This window comes from Dinoponera quadriceps, unplaced genomic scaffold (assembly GCF_001313825.1).
Source record: "Dinoponera quadriceps isolate SergipeBrazil2010 unplaced genomic scaffold, ASM131382v1 scaffold1850, whole genome shotgun sequence".
Lineage (NCBI taxonomy): Eukaryota > Metazoa > Arthropoda > Insecta > Hymenoptera > Formicidae > Dinoponera > Dinoponera quadriceps.
In genome coordinates this window covers 713,885-737,398 of record NW_014556042.1, presented here as the reverse complement: position 1 = coordinate 737,398, position 23,514 = coordinate 713,885, and the positions used below count along the sequence as shown (strand labels likewise).

The 23,514-nt window shown below is 33.5% G+C and overlaps 3 protein-coding genes across 7 annotated transcripts in view; 1 reads left to right on the top strand and 2 right to left on the bottom strand.

Moving 5' to 3' along the window:
- Window positions 1-533: 533 nt before the first annotated feature.
- Window positions 534-9,355, bottom strand: LOC106746515 (PC4 and SFRS1-interacting protein). 4 transcript variants are annotated; one of them, XM_014623175.1, is made up of 13 exons: window positions 9,084-9,355; window positions 7,604-7,674; window positions 7,310-7,470; window positions 6,948-7,099; window positions 6,447-6,639; window positions 5,541-5,630; window positions 4,791-4,805; window positions 4,460-4,715; window positions 4,165-4,339; window positions 4,027-4,080; window positions 3,599-3,664; window positions 3,362-3,494; window positions 534-3,226 (listed from the first exon to the last, which is right to left on the bottom strand). In XM_014623175.1, the coding sequence occupies exons 1-13, from the start codon at window positions 9,159-9,161 to the stop codon at window positions 2,961-2,963; spliced, it is 1,710 nt and encodes a 569-aa protein (XP_014478661.1). In that variant the 5' UTR covers window positions 9,162-9,355; the 3' UTR covers window positions 534-2,960. The 4 variants fall into 4 exon arrangements, with proteins under 4 accessions (XP_014478661.1, XP_014478662.1, XP_014478660.1 ...); XM_014623176.1 differs by lacking the exon at window positions 4,791-4,805 and having other exon boundaries at window positions 9,084-9,354; XM_014623174.1 differs by having other exon boundaries at window positions 4,460-4,805; window positions 9,084-9,352.
- Window positions 9,356-10,488: 1,133 nt separating this feature from the next.
- LOC106746512 (bone morphogenetic protein receptor type-2) lies at window positions 10,489-18,290 on the top strand. The gene is made up of 12 exons (XM_014623169.1): window positions 10,489-10,668; window positions 12,415-12,691; window positions 12,915-13,017; window positions 13,107-13,298; window positions 13,402-13,638; window positions 13,744-13,899; window positions 13,992-14,174; window positions 14,374-14,543; window positions 14,622-14,817; window positions 14,945-15,145; window positions 15,556-15,777; window positions 15,865-18,290. Exons 2-12 carry the CDS (start codon window positions 12,530-12,532, stop codon window positions 16,905-16,907), a joined length of 2,865 nt encoding a protein of 954 aa, XP_014478655.1. The 5' UTR covers window positions 10,489-10,668; window positions 12,415-12,529; the 3' UTR covers window positions 16,908-18,290.
- Window positions 18,291-20,862: 2,572 nt separating this feature from the next.
- The window catches only part of LOC106746517 (zinc finger CCHC domain-containing protein 8 homolog), a 6,599-nt gene continuing 3,947 nt past the window's right edge, over window positions 20,863-23,514 (bottom strand). Inside the window, exons 4-7 of one of the 2 annotated variants that reach the window (XM_014623181.1) lie at window positions 22,678-22,891; window positions 22,406-22,583; window positions 21,980-22,158; window positions 20,863-21,892 (exon numbers count right to left, since the gene is read on the bottom strand). In XM_014623181.1, coding sequence (XP_014478667.1) covers window positions 21,476-21,892; window positions 21,980-22,158; window positions 22,406-22,583; window positions 22,678-22,891 — 988 coding nt within the window. In that variant the 3' untranslated portion in view covers window positions 20,863-21,475. Of the gene's footprint in view, window positions 21,893-21,979; window positions 22,192-22,405; window positions 22,584-22,677; window positions 22,892-23,514 lie in introns of both variants that reach the window. The other variant, XM_014623180.1, reaches the window with a different exon arrangement.

Below are 23,514 nucleotides of genomic sequence, written 5' to 3'. Positions count from 1 at the left end.
AATAAATGCGTAGCAGGGAACTTCAGGGGATATTTTGTTATCCCTGAAGATCGTGTTCTATATCGTTGACTTTTTCATTTATTAAGTTATTTAAAAATTTTTTTCATTTTATTTGTTATTTGTTAAGTTAAATGTTTGAACTTTCTCTTTCAGGGAATACGTAAAATATTTTCTATAATATCGGACTCACATAAAATTTTACTGCTCTTGAAGAGACACGCTTTTATTAAAATGACTACGTACGCTCATGCATCGTGGAAAGCGATGCTTTACTATTCCATTCGATGAAAACTTAGATTTCTTGATTCGAAATATAGTTGGTCATTCAGCCACGGCTTGCGCACAAACGTTTCGGATCTTTTTTAATACCCAGATAATATAAACTCGGAACATAAGACGTCTATCAAATGTCTTATTTAAAAATATATTTAAAACATCTTAAAGACGTCTTATATCCTGATTTTAGACATGTCTAAGTAAGTACGACGCTAAGCTTCCGTTTATTTTAGACAGGTCTTAAGTAAGTACATTGATAAGGCGTTTCTTTTTTATTGACAAGTAACATTCTGCTGACTCATAATCTGATTCAACATCGTGCAGATATTTTTTGACGATGTTTTTAAGATTTGACGGCTCAAAGAACGTCACACACTTAAATTTCATATTCTTTTCTTATATCTGATCCTAGTTGTCTAGGTAATAATTCTATTACCATTTTACAATCGTGAATAATAAACGATTCGATTTGCAATTTTTAACAATTATATAACGCGATTAAAGTAATACAATCTATCGCGCAACAAAATCAATATCCGATATTTGTTGCGCGATAGATTTCAACTATGTATAAAAGTTTTTGATGTGTAAATACTGTTAAATCGCAAGATTAAGATCAGTTAAGATTAATATCAGTTAAGACTTATGCTATATATTCAACTTTTGCTATATATGCTACATATGCAGACTTACGCTATATATTCAACTTTATTATACCTCATTTTCGTACCTATAAATTGAAGAACATGAAATTCAAATGGATGACATTGTTTGCGTCATCAAATGATAAAGAATCGTCGAAAAATCCAGTAGTTGGTGCAGAACGAGCGATAATTTTGAAACACGAGTAAATCTAATTAATATATAATAATATATGTCTCTCATGATATTACACGTTATTACGCATAACATGCAATTATTTTTATCATTATAGACATGTGATTTTATTAACAACGTTACTATTACAAAATTTTGCCTTTTTATCGAGATATGCGATTATAAAATTACAATTATCCTATGATTACTAAATATACACATTATTTGTTATAATTTATTCTAATTTTATTGTAATTTTATATAATTGTAACGTTTTTTTTTTTTAATTATCTTTATGAGTACGTACGTTTATAGTAAATTTATTCCTGGCATAAAATGTAATCGACATTGTAAAACGTGCGCTACGGCAGTTCATTTTATCTCGCGACGAAATGATTTCGATAAACATTACATCGATCAATTCTGATACTTTCCCGGTATGCTTAGTAAGTAGTATTTAATTAAAAGGTCGCGTTATACATGTTAATCGTAAAATATTTACAATAATTGTCATATCACCGGATAATGTCCAAAAATGATTTTTGTTAACTTGTCTAATTTGTACGATTTTGATACTTTTTCATTAGCACTTTGTAATCTTACTGTATATCAGTGACTGATTTGATGAAGTAACCAATATTGAGGATATTCAATCAATGACACCGTACATATTTGATGAAATGTTAGTGAATAAAAGAAATATTATATTTATTAATATTATTTTTTCATAATTTCGAAAGTTTTATCTGTTACATGAAAAACAATTTATCCCTCGTTACCATCACATTTTCTCTCAATGGCAATAACATATCATTAATAATCTTAGATCATATTACATAAGAGAGATATTGGAATTAGCGAATCTGATGTATTGCTTCGCCCATTACAAACCCATTACAAACATTATATCGAGTGATAATGTATATTTATTGCGACAATGTAATGATCAGGGATTTACTTTCCAGCACGGGTATACTCGTCAAATGAAATAAAAAAGAAAAAACACCAGTCAGAATATAAAAGACGAACTCGTCAAATAACGTAAGATTACTTATCGAGCATGGTTTTCACGTGCGCAAAAAATTATCGGTCGCATGTACAGAATTGTGCTTCAACACACACGCGTTCTATAATATTCCTAACTTATCACTCGAAAATATTTACTTTACATAATCTACAATGGTGATAAAAGTCTGTAGCAAATTTATGAAAAATTCTCAAATAGACAACTTATATCAAAACACAATGTATCGGCTGGTTCGTTAACATGTTGATTGCCGCGTCAAAATTAGTTACATAAGCTGGCACCATAATATTGCCGTATCCCATTATTTTCTGTTTAAAACGTAAGCAATCTGTATAAAATAAATATATAACCGATAGAGAGTCAATGAAGCCAGCTGATCTGCATCATGAATTGCACTTCGTTATATCTATAGTGATCACAGTGTCAGTTAAGCATTGGAAAAATTAAGGAAAATTAGCGTGAGTCAACTTCGGAATTTCGACATCTTTTATGTAATATGATATAATATATATCATAGTTGCACAAAATTAACTAGTTTTGAATTTTTCAGAATTTTGCTACTACTGCGATTGCAAGAAGCAAGCACTACAAGTTGTTTAACATTTCGCCAAATAAGGGATGAGTGCTCAAAGAATCTTACGCTTCTTGTTTCGAATTGCTCTACGGACGCATTTCGGCTGACTATTTCAGCTTTAATGCGCTTGATTTATTAATGCCATGACAATGACAATGACAATTATAAACGAACTTTATGTTTTACATGAGCATGACAATTACATGTACGTGAGAATAAAGGAGGAGTAACCTGATATCAGGTAGACAAAAAAAATGGTTTACAATGTTAATTCACCTCCTCATTCTTAGGACTCGCACTTTTAGTAGGCACTTCTTTTTCAGCCTCTACTTTCTCAGTTTCGGTGTTGACTGATTCTGCTTCCGTCGCAGGTTGTTCTGCAGCTGATTGTGATGGTTGAATAGTTTGTTGTATGTCCGGTGCTGTTTCTAATTCTGATCCTTCTTCAGTAACAGGTTCTATTTCAGCTACTACATCGGTATCCGGTTGACTCCCGCTGTCATCCGCAGGCGAATCTTGTGGTCTGACAGCATCTATATATCAAAAACTTTTATACATAGTTGAAATTTATCACGCAGCAAATGTTAGATATTGATAATTGTCTTGTCAAATATTACAAATCGAATCGCTTATTATTCACGATTGTAAAGGGATAGTAGAATTATTACCTGGACAAGCTGGATCGGACATCAACGAGAACATCTTTTCTTCGGACATATCTTTCGTCAATTCTTTAAAATGAACAACTTGGTCTGAGAATGATTGCCAAAATGATTGGCCCTCAGGTATTGTAAACATCGCCTGTGTACATTTCATTTATTAAATATAAATACATTTTATTCATTAAATGTAAAACATATATTTAAATAATCCTGTAGTAATATTTTTTTAGAAATTACAGTTACCTTGTATTTGTTGTATATGTGTTCGGCTTTTTGTCTGATCTGCTCAGCTTTTTGTTTGAAAATAGTCTGCAAACATGTTAAAAATATATCATAATGAGATAAAACAATGACAATTATAGAGTATTGTATAGTATTACAATATTGTTAATATACTACAGATACTATTAATATGTATAGATATTACAATATATAAAAGTATATTATAGCATATAATACATATTATTGTATTATATATTATATTAATATAATATTTAGATATTATAATACTATTAATATACTATCGATGATAATAGAACACTTTCTATAATATCAATATCTTATATATGTATATATATATATAGTATTGTACTATTTTATAATGTTATATACTATTTTATAATGTGAACACGTATTATAACAGAGAAACATTTATAAAATGTGTTTTTTACCTCTTCATCAACGCTCAATTTCCAATCTGCTAGATTGCCGATGTATCGTCGCAGCTAATAATAAAAAATAATCATATGAAAAAAGGAAATTTTTCGATGCTGTTACAAAGATATTGTTACTTTTAATATAATATTCACCCTTTTCACAGTTTCAACGATGTGCGGATGTTTTTTCAGCATTAAAGGATCAATCGAAAGAGCCAAGATGTCATCCATCGCCTGTAAGCATTTATCTGCATTGGCTCGGTCTAGCCCCAAGCTAGATTTTATTTGGGCGTCCAATTGTAGAAGTTGAGCCTCTATGCGAAGCCATCTGCAAAACAATACCACAGACGTTAGTACACGGTTGCTGATATCTCTATAAAATTTTCCCATTTTCTTCATATACTCGTTTCTTTTTCATAAAATGACACAGCGATGTATTTCTTTATACCTTAGCTTATAGGTTTTACGGTGAACAGCCCCGTCTTTCAAAGCACGTTTCTCATCTTCTGGCACATGCACGTTGAAGTCTAGAGAATCCTTCACTTGTTCCGGTAAAATCTCACCGCTCTCTAATTGTGCCTTGAGCTTCATGGCTTTCCTAGCAGTTACCCAATCCCACTGTGTCCGGGCTTTCTCGTTTTCGAAGGACTTCGGTCTGTCCACGTCCAACTTGATGCCTACGTATTCCCCAGTGAATGTACGAGCTAGAAGAAAACGACCTGGTGTATCAGAAGATGTGCCACTAGATACTATAGTATCATCTAGTATCGGCCCTTCACCTGCATTACTTCTCTCTGCAAGGTAAACAGGATATCATATCAGGATATCGAGAATAGAAAATAAGTAAATTGGGAGAGACTAATAAAGGCATTGGTAACTAGTTGTGAAATTAAAAGAATTTGACTTACGTCGATAACTCTCCTCATTGAAAGTACAAACTTCGATCGTAGATTACCGACTGCTAATGCACAAGTTTGCTTGGAACTTAAATAAAGCTAACAGCACTCACGCAGTGTTCAGAACATGAATTGTGAATTTGCTGTCTAATCTCTGTAAGAGAGGAAGGTAGGAATTGAGGAAATCGGTGTTGTTCTGCAAATAAAGAGCGTGTTTTCGTTTTTTGAGATGCAACATCTCCGAAATCCGATGATTTAGAGGCAGATTTAGGTCACCTAATGTTAATTCATCAATAACGATATTTTTTTAACACTTCTAATGTGGGTAACGATCGGAGATATTTGTTCCTGACTACGTTAAGAAAGGAATTAGTTCTATTTAAGCGCCAAACAAACTTGTGCATTGTCAGTTAATAATCTTCACTAAGGAGGGTCGGACGACCTACAAGTATAGAGACGTTTGTACTTTCATTCATGGAGATTCGTCGACTTGGTAAGTCAAATCGTTTCTCAATCTCGCAAGCAATTGCTAGTGCTGGGTCTTTTTTATTGGCCTCTTCCAACGGAAGGATTGAATATCCCGAAAATAAATATGCTGATTTGACTGAAAAACAATTATTCACAGATGCTTACTTTCAACAGCAGCTCGTTTTTTAGGGATTACATTCGTCGACTGATCATTGGAATCCTCAGTTTTCGCTTTACGGCCGCGTCCAGAATGTTCTAAATAAAAATAATAATTGCAAACTTAGTATATCATCAATCTAAAGCCAGCGGCACACGAAAACAAGCATCGCGTGCCGCTGGCTTTAGATACAAATCCCTATAAAACAATCGACTTTTTCATAAATAAACTTTTAACATTTGAATACATGATTATAACGAAAACAATATGAGCATGCATCCATCTCTGACACAATTAAAGAACAAAGAAGTGCGGTTTAAATTATGTACTACGCAAGGTTGGGGTAATATTTTCAAAGAATGTAGAACAAGTACTGTGATATTTTATTAATAGAAAATTACTTATGTGTATAATATATACAAATTAGTTACTCAAAATTTTAGCTTTCTGTAAACGAATTAATGACAGCTGTTCCAAAAGAATTAATCTCTTTAATCCCTTTCCAGATAAATTCCAAGTTTCAACGGATTCCAGAGATGTTGTATAGTTTTCAAATATTTCTGATGAAGTCTGAGTTGCTTCGTCCACCATTAAATATGGAACTGATGAAAGTCTGTTTATCGTACCTTTAAAAATTTAATTATGATGTAAAATTGATCTTAAGTAAAGGAACAGCACACAATGTTCTATCTTCATATTTGTTTTACGGTATTGACATACTTAGAGCATATCCATCATGAAGCACAACCGATTGATAATCATTAAAATATCAGAAGGAAAATCCAAACAGTGGAAAAAGTCGATTGTTCGATAGGAAGATTTCATCGCTCACAATATCCAACAAACGGAATCTCAAGAAATTAGTAATAGATTCTACGAAGTCTATGTAATAAAAAATATTGTTTTAACGATACCGTTCTTTTCTGCAGTGCTTTCGGTTTCTTCTGAACTGGAGAAATCAGCAAAACGTTTTGGCTTAATCTTACGACCACTACGGCTGACAACCTCTTTAGGGGAATCTTCACCTTGTGAATCCAAGGCTTCTTGTTTCGACGTGTCAATTGAGGCTTTTCCTCTGCCACGTTTCTTCTTTACTTCCGGTGCATCCTGTTACATGGTGTTACAATATTTTTCGATATAAAAATTCTATTTTGATAATTGTGTTTAGGTACACCTGTTACATATATATACAAAGTTGTGAGGAACAATCGCACAAACCTTCTAATCTTTAGAAATGTTTGTCGGCAATTCCTAAATTTTTGTTGGAGTATATTTGTCAATGACTGTTTTATTACTACAGTATTGCACAGCATGCATATTGAACACTCCATTTTATATTATTGTTATATATATATATATAATATTATATTCTTACATATTATTGTACAAAACGCGGAAAAAGAAATATGGCTTACAGGAGTGTTGGAGGCAGAGGTGAGTGGTTTTCTTTTCAGAGGTTTCTTCTTATCTCCTTCATCTATTATCAAAGAACCAGTATCCATATCACTATCAGTAGCACTAACAGTTGGTAATTCAGCTGTATCAGTATTTTTGGGTAAAGTATCATCTAAAACAATAGATTTAATAATCACTAAAGTATTATCAAGAAAACCAAAAGTAGCAAAAGAAGACAAATGCTAACTAAAAGTTATTGTTCATGCGTGATCAAGTTTGACTCTTGTTTGTTAGTTATTCTTTTAGGTTTAATAATTATTTCACAAAATACATTTTATCATCGTATAGAATATATTATTATTAAGATAATATAAATAATTACCTTTAATATTACTGATATTTGTTGTGGATTTACTCCTATCATTTTTAAGTTCTTGTTCAAGTTGTTGAATACCTTCAAGAAAGAACTTTCGTCGACTAGGCTTACAAAATTTCGCTTTGTGTTCAGAATAGGTGTATAATTCTTCTACTTTACAAACGGCTCTGAAATTTAATACATAGAAATAAAAAGTTATCTTCAATTATATTATATACTTTTACATGTGGTAATATATAGGAAATAATACTGCATTAAGTTATCATAATTAAATTTCAAAAGAGATCCAATATTACTTACGTTTCTCCTGTACCGTAAAAGTAAACGCTATATTTTGCATTCTTCGAGTTTGCATCACTAACTTTCTCAACCTACAAACAGGTAAATAATAAACATATTACTAACTTATAAGACATAACCTCACCAAGGTCAAGATATTGATCTTATTTACTATTTATTTATTACCATCTAACCTAAATTTTGGACTAAGTTTAGTTTGGTGATGAGAACAAGCAATATGAGGACAAACAATGTCAAATCGAACTGATAATTCCTAGACTTTTTCTCTTCAAACAATACATATGTCTAAAAGATGACTCAAAGACGTCTTATTACGTCTTAGATGTCTTATTGTATAAAAGATATCTTTATGACGTCTTATGATGTCTTAATGCTATCTAGGTCTTAACCAATACATAGAAATTCTAGAAGTTATTTTGCAACAATATCGCATAGTTTATGTTTAATATTAAATATTTAACTTAATTATTAAATTTAAATATTTCAGTATTTAACTAATTACAATGCATTTATAGTAACACATATTTAATTTGAGTGTATTATTAACACATTCCATGCTGGACCAATTTTATATGACTTGTTAATGCCATATAGATTATCAGTGATCCATATATTTATTTTGAGCCATGTTTTATTTATCAAATAAATACCTTATAATTATTTATCAAATGACATACGTCTCAAAATCATTACGAGAATATTTCACAATTGCCTTATTTTAGAGCCAAAATATCAAACGATTGAAAATGGATCTCCAATCCACAACAGAAAGTTCAACGTGGCTACTCACAATCTATGCGGTATGGAACGTGTTTATAAATAATGAAAAATTCATTTATAGAATCATTTAAATTGAAATACAATGTCGAGGTAGATTCGAAATTTAACCTCTAATATACAAAAAATTAACATATCAACATCATTGTCATTATTTGCCATTATATTATCATGATATTGTCGTTATATGGTCATTATACGCCATCATCGCCAAAATCAAGGTAATTTAGTCCAAAATTACAAATGTTAGGCATCATCGACATAATCAATATCAAAGCCATACATTTGTCCACATTACGTGCATTATATGCGCCGTACCAAGAAATCCATTAAAACAGAATAATAGGCAATTTAGAGAAAAAAAAAAAATGTAAATAAGTACAGCTCTGAGCATTGCATCAATACGATCGTTCGATGAAATATGGTTAACAAATTACTACTGATCGTATTTCAAAACCTACACAAGCTAAAATGTACGCGGACAAAGCGTGTGCTTACGAAACACTATCGCCGACAACAAATATGATCGGAAAAAACAAGAAAGCAAGAGAGACGCAGTTTGTGAATATTTCATACCGTTAAGCAGGCACACGTGAAAACGACACAATACTCCGTTTGACAATATTAGATATAATATCGGCGATCAGGACGTTTACATAGTTTACAACAACGAGGCTGCGAAAATTGGTAGTCAAAAACTTACTTTAGCAGGCCACGGCGGGTAACCTCGAACTTTGGCGAACACCTTGTCGCCGGTTAAGAACTTCTTCATTAGCTTCATGATAATCACGAACGATCCGCAAGCAGCAATAATAATCTACTCGCTCTTGTCACCCCTCCGATGAGCCGTCTGTCGTGATTGCAGGTTACGCCGTAATTAACTGCGGGGACGCATCACACAAAACACTTAACCGACCACCATTTGCACGACGACATTTGCGCGGCGATGCCAAAAACACGCACGATACGACGCGGGTCTCCGATTGGCCACACCATCAGCGAAGAGAGAGCAGCCCGCGCAAAATCGGCGATGCGATTGATCGGTGGGGTCAACCGAGCGAGCGTTGATTGGCTACGTCTGTGCACGCATCGAACAAACGAAGCCGTAAAATGCCGTGGCCGCGATCGCAGCGACACTCTCTACGCCTCAAGCCTGGCTGGTTTAGATCGTTCTGCGAACACGCGTGAAGTAAAAGAGAATTTTTTAAAAATGAAAATATCAAACGCCGCGAAATATATTTTATTCGTGCCTTTTTATCGTGTATCCGTATCAATAGAGATATTCGATTCTCTTTGATGTAATCAGTAATGTAAAAAGCATCCGACCACCCGCAAAAATAATATATGGCAGGGCGCTTATTTGCTTTTTCCAGATGAAAGAGGAACGAACAAAGATTATTGTTCGAATCTATTCACTGGAAGTAAAGAAATATATAAGAATATATGTATAAAATGATATTAATGATCGATTCAGCACACTTGTAAAAATGTCCGGGCGCTTACCTTTAACCTGAACAAATAATAAATATAAAATTGACACAACAAATGAGGAAAGATAGGTTAAAAACGTAAGTTGCACGTCACACTAATTTTCAGCAGATTTATCGATTGTTGAGGTTGAAGGAAAGCGTTCGGTCATTTTTACAGGTGTGCTGAATCGATCACGAGTATCATTTTGTGCGTATATTCTTTTATCTCTACGTATACCGCAATATATTTTGACATACGATCTCTCGCTTCTGACGTCATCAAACAAGGACAGCCCTGGCGAGGACACAGAAGCCTAAAACGCGACGAGATTATATTTTAGATGCGCCAAAAAAATATCATGCGTTCAATACGGATTGTCGTATTATTATACTACTCGTATTATTATACTCTGTGTATATTAAACGTGCGAGATTATTCGATTTCTTAGCACGTATGTTATATATATATATACGCATCCACGCGAAATTATTTCGATGGAATTTACAACATAAAAAAGTTGAGCCTTAATACGGTAGCGCTGGACTCTCATGCAAATCGTTCCTAAACGTAGCGTACGAAACCGCGGCTTTACGATAAGAAGCGACGAAGCGACTTTTCAGTGGGTTTGTGGACGCACGATTAGAATGCGACTCAATGGATACGGCTTGACTGTCAAGTGTACGAATATTCAGGCAAACACTTGCTACGAATGCGCTCGGCAGCGTTTTGAGGGAACGTGCGATGTTGTGTCCGACGACGAGGGCCTGGACATCACGCGTAGACCGTATCGAACTTCCACGAAGGGCGCCGGGCAGAATGTGAGTTCGTAGATACCTCACGACGTTCATCCGTAATGCATTATGCGTTCTCATCCGTGTCTTCTTTTTCATTTTCGAAACACCGATTTTCCGTGGCGCGCGTGTAACACACGCAGCACGACGCACGGCGGGCTTTTTTTCCGGCCGCCCGCCTAAATTCACCACGTACCCACGTTAATCCACCCCAGTGGTCGTTTCCCGGCCGTTCGATATTTTATATCCACCTCTCTTTCGTACGTGCCAAGAGCTCTCCGATTAATCAGTCATATCGTTGATGAGATTTTGCAACATTTGCCTCCGGATTCTCGTGTTACTCTTGTATATTGTAAGAGAAATTAAATTTCGGGACATGCGTGCGAGAAAAATTATACTGCACAATTGTGGGAATTGTACCTTCAAAACTAGTGATTTTGCAAAAAAAATTATACAGCGATTGTGTATATGCAATTATAAAAGTTACTACGCTTACTAAACTACTAAACTACTTGCTTATAAAAGTTACTATACTTACTAAACGATTTTGCATGACACAATGAATGCGTGAATTATCAAGTGATGTTGATGAATATTTCATTTGAAATATAATGAGTATAGTTTTTGTATAATGATATGATATGAAAATTACATAATATTGCAGCATTCAGAATTATATAAAAATCTGAAAATTTCTGACATCTATTAGGTTGGTGCATATGAAATGTCGGATTCTTAAGTGATTGTATAAAACTGTATATCTTTCTTCAAAAGCTGTTTATTCAATCAAAGTATGCTCCATTCGCTTCAATACACTTCTCCCAACGAGATTTTAAAGCGTAGATGCCTGTCTTAAAAAAATTTTGGTCTTTAGAATTAATAAACTCTGATATCGAGTTTTTTAGACTGTCTTCATTTTCATGGTGTTTGCCTCTTAAAAACAGCTCTAAATGCTTGAAAAAATGAAAATCGGTCGGCGAGAGATCCGGTGAATATGGTGGATGCTGCAAAACTTCATATTCCAGTTCGTTCAGTTTCGCAATTGTTTTGTGCGATGTGTGCGGCCGAGCGTTGTCATGGAGCAGTAGCGGGCCATGCCGATTCACAAGCGATGGGAGTACAATTTGGTGTCTCAATATCGTTGTATGGTCAACTTTCATCCTGATAGCAAGTTCCCTCGTGGATACGGCTGGATCCGCTTCCACTAGAGCCTTCAGGTCATCATTATTCACAGACGTTTTGGGTCTTCCGCGCGGCTCATTTTGCAGTGAAAAATCGCCAGTCCGAAATTTTTCGAACCAACGCTGCACTTTCCGATTGTTAACCGTATTCTCCCCAAACGCTTGGTTTATGTTGCGTGCAGCTTTTGCAGCACTATTACCAAGTTTGTACTCATATAAGAAAATGACGCGAATGTCGGCAGAATTCATATCGGTAATAAACTCAAAAGAAATAAAAAAGGGAAGACCTTCGAGAAAACCTATTTTGTTGAAATGAGTCTCTGGCAATGGACAATACGAGTATGAATGAGGTTATGCCAAATACAAAAGTATAACGAAAACAGGGAGGAAAACGTCCGCATGTAAAGAGAATGCGACATTTCATACGCACCAACCTAATATATATTCATATTATACATATATATGTGTATATGTAACTCTTATATTGTTGCAACTGAAAGTATACTTGAATAAAAAACAAAGCAATGATTTTTATTTAATCTCATTAATTATTCATGAAATTATTATTTTTTGCATTATATATAACAAACAGATGAACTCAGAGTCTCTATGGCAGCGTTGTATATTACTATGATGAAAGATGCCAATTCTTAAGGAGCAGTGTTTCTGTTGAAGTGGTTCTGGCTCAAGAGGCCTCCTAAAGCACAATGAGGGCCATTGTATCATTCATACTGATCACACTGCTATGTGGCATAAGCATAGCCTCTGTCAATACCGTTGTATGTGCCAGTAGAAAGAAGAATGTTGAAAATTTATCCTTGAAACAGAACTCAGCAGCTGTACCTGAAGATATATCCATTGATCATAATGTAGGTCACATAATAGTACATCCTTACAAACTAAATTTATATTTCTTATTAATTTTGCAGTATTTTTTTCTAAAATTATGCAAGATTCAATGTTCAATGCACACAAAATAGTTCAGTCTTTATTATGAATAATATTGATACTCATGTTACTACATGCATTAAAATTAAACAGTCAAGTAAAAGAAATAATAAAAAAATATATATTTATATATATAACTTACAGGTATATGAAGATATCGGATTTGAGATATGTAATAATTTCTGTCATGCCTTATGGCAAGAAGATAAAACTGTAAATGGCACTGAAATTACAATATTGTCTCAAGGTACATGTCATAAAATTAGGCTTATCATAAATATTCATATTAATATTATCAGAATAAAATAATATGTTATTGTCTTGCATATTGACTAGGTTGTTGGAAACAGTCTGGTGAACAGAAATGTCAAAATACAGAATGCGTTGCACTTCAGAGATCCACAAAAGCTTTGAACAATACGAAATTTTGTTGCTGTCATGGGAATTATTGTAATCTTAACATTACCAGTTCCAATCTTGACTATCCAGACAAAATATTCAGTCCTCCTTCGCAAAAGTATCGACCAAGTAAGATTAATAGTAATATTAAAAGCTAGAATATATATACATATGTGTGTGTAATAATATAAAAATCAATGATATTATAAACTATATTACGATAATTTCTCAGCTACAGAATATCTGGAACAGTCAAACTCCGAACAACGGGTGTTAATTATAGCGAGCGTTATTATATGTCCACTACTAGTGATATTTGTTATAGTCATAGTTCTATACAAAATATATCGCAGCAAAATTTTAGCAAGTTTAGGAAAGCCGTTATCTTATAATGATCAGTTTATGGACAGTACAGCGTTAAGAACTGGTACTTATACAGTCGATCACTTGAAACTTGCGACTATCGTAGGTATGTTCTCATTAATTATATTTTATGAGAGATTAATTTTGTATATAATGTTACAGTTGATAAATATATTGTTCTATGAATTATAATCACATGATAATGTTACAGGTCAAGGAAGATATGGCTCAGTTTGGCAGGGCAGTATGGGAGACCAAGATGTCGCAGTTAAAATATATCCCTCGCATTATCGTAATTATTTTCAAAATGAAAGAGATACTTACTGCTTGCCTTTTATGGAGCATCCATCATTGTTAAGCTATTATGGTTAGTGTTTCATATATTTTATATATAAAATATATAAAATTATTTCTACAACGTACGTTGCGTCAGAAATTTAATTTATATCCCAAATTTAGGTGTGGATGAGAGAATAAGCATGGAATGCAGCGTTGAATACCTTCTGGTATTGAGTTTCGCTCCAGGTGGTACTTTAACAGATTTCTTACGAACACACACCATTGACTGGAGCACATTCTGTAAAATGAGTCTTTCCATAGTTAAGGGACTTGCTTACTTGCACACAGATATACGCAAAGGCGGTATGGCATTAATAATTTAATTTGATCGTATTTTAATTTAATTTAATTTAATTTGATGCAATAATTTAATTTGATCGTATTTTTGGTACATTGTGTTTTGTTTATTAAATTGTAAATATATGCTTAATTGTGAATTAAAACGTAATATAATTGAGGATAATAATCTCTTTAATAGACTCTTATAAATATTGATTTCTAGATAAGTTTAAGCCGTGCATCGCACATAGAGATATAAATTCAAGGAATATATTAATCAAAGCTGATGGTACTTGCTGTATTTGCGATTTGGGATTAGCAGTTCAGATTTCTGGCTCGAAATATTATTCTAACGGAGAGGAGCAGCATGCTGAACTAAAATCAATCAATGACGTGAGTATCTGAAGTTATCTCGAGATTTTACATTCTACATTCATTCGATTCTCCATCGAAATCTGTCACACTCTATAGGTGGGCACTCTGCGATACATGGCGCCAGAAGTGTTGGAAGGCGCTGTTAATTTGCGCGATTGTGAAAGTTCTTTGAAACAAATAGACGTTTATGCAATGGGATTGGTCCTCTGGGAATTGGTCACGAGATGTTCTGACATTTATATTCCTGGATCGGAAGTACCACAATATAAACAGCCGTACGAGAATGAAATAGGTGCGTATGCAAAGTACATTTCTCGAAATTATAATGGCTTGTCCATTGATGCTTTGTGATGCTCTTATTACATTTTATATTATCCTATGTACACATAAAATATCTTTTTTTTTTTTTTATTTCTCAGGACTTCATCCGACGTTCGAACAGATGCAGGTCTTGGTATCGCGCAACAAAGCTAGACCTCTCTTAGAGGGTAATTTAGTAGATAGACCAGGAGTGCGTTTGATCAGAGAGACTATGGAAGATTGCTGGGATGCCGATGCCGAAGCGCGTTTAACCGCTTTATGTATAGAGGAACGTCTTTCAGAATTACAGTCTCATCGTGGTAACGCATCTATTGATACATCTTGATCTTTTTACATTACTCTTTGAAAGTTTGTATAAATTACCTCATTACCAACATTGAAAAAAATAACTATAGTTACTTTCACACAATTGTGATCGCTATCATTATTCAAGAAGTAATTTACAGTCTTATTACTTCTCATTTTGTTAGAGTACAATTGAACTACCCAAGAGAGTAGTAGCTTTCTTTAAATTAACAATTAATTATCCTTACGGAAGAAATATATATATTATTGCGTTATCGTTACTAACGACGATAATTAACACCTTTACACAATTGTTCCCGAAAGAAAGTAATTTGAACGGAGTATTGCAAGTACTTCCCAACCTTGACTGCCAGTGAAAGGATTTTGTGTCTTTTAAAACAAAAAAGCTTGTTTTGTTTTGCAGTGACAATGCACTTTATCGATGGAAGTCCGATGGTTAATTCCCATTGCACCTTAGTGCCTTCAACGACGAACAGTCTTTATAGCGAATCGTCGCATCACGACAATGTACATGTTGTACAACTCGCATTGAATATGATACAAGATGGTAACGCTAATGAAAATGCGATAGCTGAAAACTTGGTTACATTATCGCCGTCTGACAGTGTCGTTCATGAACACAGTTGTGAGTACGCGATACAAGTGAAAATTACGTTAGTTTTACGACGACTCTACGATCCCTTCGAGTGCTCTTAACCTGTTTGCATTTTAGTCAAAAATTCCAACGAGATAGCAACGTATAATCACACTCAGACGCTGCAGCCGTATCAGGGCAGGAATCCGTGTATGGAGAGAAACTTGATGTTGCAATCGGATTCCTTGGAGGATCTAAGCTGCAACGGTAACGTTCTCGTTGACAAATCGCTGAAGCACGCGTGCAACGATCAGTATAGGACCGCCACGGAGGCGCAAGGTCTGGTCTCGCATGATTACTTAAGTCAGCACACAACGCAATTAACGCAGCTCAGGCCGGCGACGCCTATACCGTACGTGCAGAACGTCATCTCCGACGAAGGGACACCTTCGTACGGCAAACGAAAGCAGACGAACATACAGGACTCGTCGCTTCAAGAGAGCCCGCGGAAGAAATTGTTCGCCTGGCCCAACTTGAAGAAGTTGCTCATCAACAAGAAGATGTATCCGTACAGCAGATACCAAATAGACCGGGAGGACTCCAAATCGAATCTGTTAACGAAGCAAAACATCCAGATTAAAACCGTCGAAACGAACGTGACGATCTCGCCGGGAGGCAAGTACGTGAACGGTATCATCGGCAAGACCTCCACCTCGGCCGTGCCAGTGGAGAAGAACGACAAGAATGCCGCGCAGACGGGCAAACAGAAGCAATACGAGAACGACAACGCGACATCGAACGTGCGTCCCTCCACCTTGCCGCTCGTGAGCTTGAGAAATAAAAAGCGAGAGAACAATCTCAGCAGGCAGCAGAGCATCGACAAGTTCAACGAGGTATTCAACGTTGGCTCGAACGTGAACAACGTGCTGAAGGATCCGCATATGAGAATAAAAACGCCTGGCGATCTGCCGCCGTCAGTCAGGAAGATACGCGGTCGTGCACAGTCAACGGCGAGATTTTCTCTGTATGACGATCGTATGATGTGCAATATCCTTAATGAGGAGGACGATCGTAACGACAAGGCCATTTGGAATTCTGTGCCATTCGGTATGGATTTCGGTGATAACGACGGGAAGCATTCACCAACGAAACTCGGTACCAAAAATGTTACGTGCTTTTAATCAGATATAATACTATAACGTGTTTGTAAAGTCCTTTATGTCTGTATAATTTAGTCAGGAGGAGAGAAAAACCGGCTGTAGAATATCTTCAGCTTAAATTTTTTATGTACAGAACACTTGTGTATAAGAATAAGTAAGGATTTTGTACTCAATGCAAATATACATTATTGCCACACTACGGATGAGATAACAATGAAATAGAGAAGAAAAAACAGAGATAAAACGGAGTATACTAAAAAAAAAGAGAGGGTGAGAAAACGGTCGATATTCTGAGGATAAACTGTACGGGACATGTAATAACTCATGATACACGATTGATTTGTCAGGTTATATTTAATAACATTTGTGCATCACGAATGCTTTTGATAAAGTAAACGATTGAGTATGATTAGCGCACGTAACGATTTTAGATAGAAAATAGAAAATCAAATCTCGACTTTCAATCCATACGCACTGGACCGCAAGAGATGGATTCATTCATCGTTACTCTACTTTTTCATCTCATCTATGTGTTACATGTGAATCGTCTTCTTTGTAGTCGATGTTTCTTTCAATTTGATATCTATAGCGTTTAGTGGATTCAGTATAATTGACAAACATGGACAATCAATGTTAACATTTACACCACGTCGTGAAAATACTGTTAACAATCTCGATGTGTATATTCGTCTTTTACTTTCTTCACAGCATTTAAAAAACATAATCTCTATATGTAATGTAAAACAACAAATCTCTCTTAATGTTAAAATTTATAGAATATTCTCAATTTGATATTATTAGCTCAAAGAACTGTACAAGCTGGCGACGAACTATACATTCAATCTTTTTATTATTAATTTTATACATTCTCAAATTTTACTCTTCCTGTATATATTTACTTCTTATGTGAAGTATAATTTAAGTTTTTAAACGAATTTTGCAACATTTTTGTTTATCAATATGCAACGATATTTATCAGATATACGACTCTATAATTAATACAAAGCCATTATTAATATAGACGCGATTGTAATTATAAGATAGAGATAGTAAAAAGTTATATTTGAGCACAAAGTATAATTGTATCGAGTTATATGAAAATGATTTTTCCTGACCCTGCGAGCTCAGTGTAAATATATGTGTACTGTAAAAAGAACTTATTCAAATGCGTTAAACATGCTTGTTATGTTATGTTGGAAGTATCGTAAGTTCTTATGTTATACAGTTTGCGATACTTTATCGTGCAACATGTTATAGATAAAATTAAGATAAATATGATCATGCAACTTATAATAAAATTTGTTTTCCGTCGAAACTTTTCGTCCCTTTATTTAAAGTTAAGTAATTAAATATTATAGAAAAGGACTTGCGTAATGAATTGAAATTCTCCTGGCCGTATTTTTTATTTTTATAGGAACCAAGAACGTTTGTAAAATGTTATAAATTTTCTATATTTATTTCATTCGTTTCTTAGGATATTTTTTTCCATTTTGTGTGATATTGTACGCTTCTTTCTTTGGTTACAAAATATATGAAGACGAACTTAGAAATATTTTAAATATGAGTAGTGTACGAAACTACTTTTTTCAGTTTCAATTGAACTGAAAAACGAATATTCAATTCTTTTGCAAGTTTGGCCGAAACCGGAACTTTAGCGGGAGTTTTATAAACGTTAAAAGGAAAAATGAAAAATGAATTTTATGATGAAAATATACATTTATAATGATACTTGATTAAATTATGTATGTGTACATGTTGCATGTCGTGTGTGTATATAATATTTTATTAAATTTTATTAATCCTCCAAATGTGGCAACGTATTTTCACTATCTTCGGAATAGCAACCAGAGTCATTTGTATCTTTCATAGTTTTTTCTTCTCTTGAACTGCTCGAAAAAAATCTCCAAAAAAATAAGGCCGCGGTCCAACTCATGCTTACACAGTATTTCCCGGTGAAAAAGTGACTGGTGTCGAATGAAACACAAGGCGTTATTTATGTTTTGTTTTTATTATTGATTATTCATAATAGTCCCGTTGTGAGTCGATACACCGCTGGAACGATCGTAAAACTTTTTAAAGCATTCCTTAAAGTCCTCTGTCGGAATCGCCTTTAGAAACTCCGTCGAAATCTTATCGTTTAATGTCATCGGTTTATACAATTATACGGCGGCGATAAATGTTAATACATACATATAGTTATGTGTAACGCCTATTCTTGAATATAAAATGTTTTTAAAAAATGGCTTTCTTTCATAATTTTTGATAAGCGACGTGCAATTATAGAAGCTTGTTGATAATATTATTGCTTACAGGGTTTGTCCAGAAAGTAATGTCAGTGATTTTTTTTTGACGCGACTGACCGTCAGAGCGCGCTCGGATCAGTTAGGAATAGTAGAGGGGGAAGTCATCTAACGAATGTTGAGTCATTCAATCTTCTTCCGCCAGCCGCATAGTAAGGACATGTATTTCCGTGGAAGTCGTTTTGTGACCTCGTGCAAGTAAAAATGCAGTGCTCGTTAGAACAAAGGATGGCGATCAAGTTTTGCGTTAAACTTGGCAAGACCGCGGCGGAAACTCTCCAATAATCAAGACAGCTTTTAAAGTAGATCTGTCGGATCGGCAAGTGTTCCAGTGGCACAAGGTTTTTTTGGAAGGTCGGGAAGAGGTCGACGACGAAGCCCGCGCCGGACGGCCATCGACGAGCACCACGGACGACAATGTGACGCGAGTGAAAGAACTTTTGAACACGGACCGACGATTGAATGTCCGTTTACTGTCAGTTATTTTTTACTAAACATAAACCAAGGAATCGCCTCCTTGAGTATAGCTGGGTACTTAACCCATGGAACTCTCTGTATATTCTGATTTTAATATTCTATTAATTGTCAGTTGCACGCAAAACTGTACGTTAAACCCTGAAACTATGCACACATGTACTCAGTTAGCATACTCTTGTCATTTTGACATCGGAATTTGGCATCAGAAAATGACTAAAAATTATCAATGTAGTGACGTGCAGATGATGGACTAATGACATAGACCGATGATATCTCAAGTTAAAAAGATATGACTTTATGACCTTTTGGCAATTGTGCTTTTTTGATATTATAAAAGACTTTTGGCTATTTCTTCTACGTTGAGAATTAAAAAAAGACTTGTTAAGAGACCATCTATTATGAATAGAGAAAGGAATTGTCATTTCATATCCCGTAATAATTTCGATTTCGATCGGTGGCCGGTTCATTCATTCACCTCTTGACCGCAGTTGTTGCCCGACTTTGACTGCGTTTCGATATTCACTGTCAGTACTGAAAATCTATAGTATATGTAACCATAAATTATAGATTTTTAGTACTGGCAGTGAATTTTGAAATATACCTTTCCGATGGCTAGCATTGATTCCAATGATCCAATGATATTCTCGTAATTTAGACTTATAAAATGTGTTTTTATATTATTTACAATTACATTGTAACGACATATTTATTGACAGACATTAAAAATAACGCAACAACAATTAATATGCTACGAATATTGATATATCTCTTTCACGTCTAACTTTTTTTGAGAATTAGAACATATCTTGTCAAATTATTTTTAAAAGTTGTTGAGGTCGCTAAATATAATACTATCAAAATATAAAATAGAAAATATTAAAATATAAAAAATTCAAAATAATATATGTAAAAAATGAAATATTAACACATTTTTGCATAATTTGCTTATTTAGTTACATAAACTGATATTTTTTTCTATATAATAAAGTAACCAGCTAAAAATAACGCAAGTCTATATTCTAATATTTCGTAAATATTGCAGTAATATTGTAGTGTTATATATTATATTGTAATATTTATACGATATCGCAGTAATACAGTTACAAAGTGATAAATCCCATGATAATATTTGTAAAATATTATAATAATATTTCAAAATTATGTCACACTGCAATATAATGTAAATATTACAGATATTATATTGCAATATATCATATTTTAATATCTCAATAATATTACTTTATACAGCACAGACTTCCAATGGATGTCCTAAAGATATCCAGAGAACGTTCTTATATCTTAAGGACGCTCATCGAATAATGTGTATAGTATAGGACTACAATATTACATTATAATAAAAATCACGATATAATGTACAAATTCCTTAAGACATCACAAAAGACATTTTAAATTAGATATTATTTGATCAAAAGATGTGAAATCTATATATTGGATCTATCTGTTGGATCAATAATCACCAATTTTCAACGTCAAAATGACAAATGTGCTAGTTTTGGGTATATTTTTCTGTTGCATATTCTAATGCTGGAAGTATAGTGAGTTATATACGACTTAACATAAAAACGAGAAATGTAGATATAGAAATGTCTTTTTATATTAACTTAATTATAACTGTATACATGTTTACATAAAAACATCTGTTTTAAGTCGTACAAGTGGTCAAAAATCTATTTACATAAAAATATCAATATTTATTTAGGAGCTTTATCAAATATTGTATATTCTAGTGCCCATTCACATGTACATGCGCATTTGTATCATTCAGTGTTTTTTTTTTCGTAAATTATCAATCTATATCCGATGAATTTTTGTCATAGTACCTCTGACTTTATGTAACACTTCTGTCATTTGTTCATACTTACCTGTTGAATCGGGCAAATTTTCAAAGTTTAGAACGTCGCAAATGTTTTTAGAAAACTTTTCTGATGACGGTAATTTGTTGTATGGAGAGGTACTTTGTAATATTGGTGTACCTAAATCTACCGACTTGGTCGAACTTTGATTCAGATTTAAAGATTTTCGTAGAATGGGAGAGCGATTGAGCTGAATATTGTCTTCTGATGTAATCGTAGTATTCAAATTATTTTTAAATGATGCATCTGGATTAGACTGCGAACTGGTTTCTTCAAGTTCAACAAGTAATTGTTTTTTCATGCTTTCTAATTCGGATAGAGATGGTGAATTTGCTCTGGATAAAGTAGTGTCATCCTAAAGAATGCAATATATATAATGCAATATATATAACCATAAATTAAAATGCATAAAATGAATATTAAGAATTTTCTCATGACATACCGCTGAATCATAAGAAAACAACTCTTGAGATCGTAAATCCGAATCTTCTGTTACAACATCTATTTGTGATGGTAGTGGTGGTGGTGGTGGTGGCGGAGGTAGTGGAAGTGGCGGTGATGATGGCGGCGGTGGCGGCGGAGGTAACAACAATTGCTTTGGTAATGGTGGTATGAAATCTTCTTCATTAAAAGAGACATTTTCGATAGTAGCTTCTATTTAAATAAAATAAAAAATCGTCTTCTATATTTTAATAACATAAGAAAGAAGGTATAAAAATGTATATGTGTGTTAATAACGTGATACAGTTGATGTAAAAATAATTATTACTATTTTCTCTTGTTACTTTCATGATTGTTTCTAATAAAGTAAAATTATAGTAGAAATAATATAACTTCATATATTATTATTTCTAATAATTATATTTACCTTCAATATCTTCTATGTCCATTTCACAAGGTATTCTTTCCGAAACATTTTCTGGTGTTGATAGTTTCAACTTTTTACGTTTATAACCATCATCTGTTTCTTTACCTTGCAGATGTAATAACATTGTTTCTTTACTATGTGTATAATGCATTTGTGGTGCATAAAATTTATGACTATCCTGCAATTTATATATAAAAAAATATGTTATAAATTATGAGATATAATTATTTTCATAATATAAGTATCACATATGTAACATTAATATTATTTACGTCGATAGTTCCAGAAGGAGGCGGTACATTAAAACCAGGGAAATCATATATTTTTTTTACATCATATTGATCTCTATCTATATTCATTGTAATTTCTCGTGATCCGTTTTTTGTATCGGTTTCTGCCTCTCCATCAGAATTAAATAGTGATAATCCAGAAGGTTGTAAACATACTTCTTCTAACCATCCTGGAGGGTAGCCAAGTAATCTCATTCTAAAGAAAAATATTTTGGACATAGGGAGAATAAAACCTTGTTTACCCTTTGACCCATTAGATTAAAAATTAAATCCCCCTTCTTTTGTTATCTAATACTTATTACTTAGAATGCAAATATTTTTATAATAATAAGTAACAGGCTGGTTTTGTTATCATATAAATATGTTATAAATAGAAAGCAATATAAATCAGTTGTAAGTGGATGAACATTTACCTTTAGAGGAACACTTCAGAACAACTCTGACTTTGATATATATTGTCAAAATCATATTCCTAGGCAACCTCCACTATAAAAAAAATCGGCGGCAATTATTTAAACAATTATTAAAAGTTATTAACAAAGTAATGATACACATAAATATATAAAGAAATCAAAATTTATTCATTTATTTATTTATTAGTTATAAACAACCTTAACAATTTAATGTTATGAACAAAGTAATAATATGCACAGAAATATAAAAAATCAATATTTATTGTTCATTTTCATTAAATTCTTATATAGGATATACTTGAGCCATTAAAGAAATTTTCAATGAATTGAATAGTACAAATCTTTGAAAAAGAATTCAGCTTTTTTTACATACATACATTCGAGATATTTTTGCTCGTGAAATTTA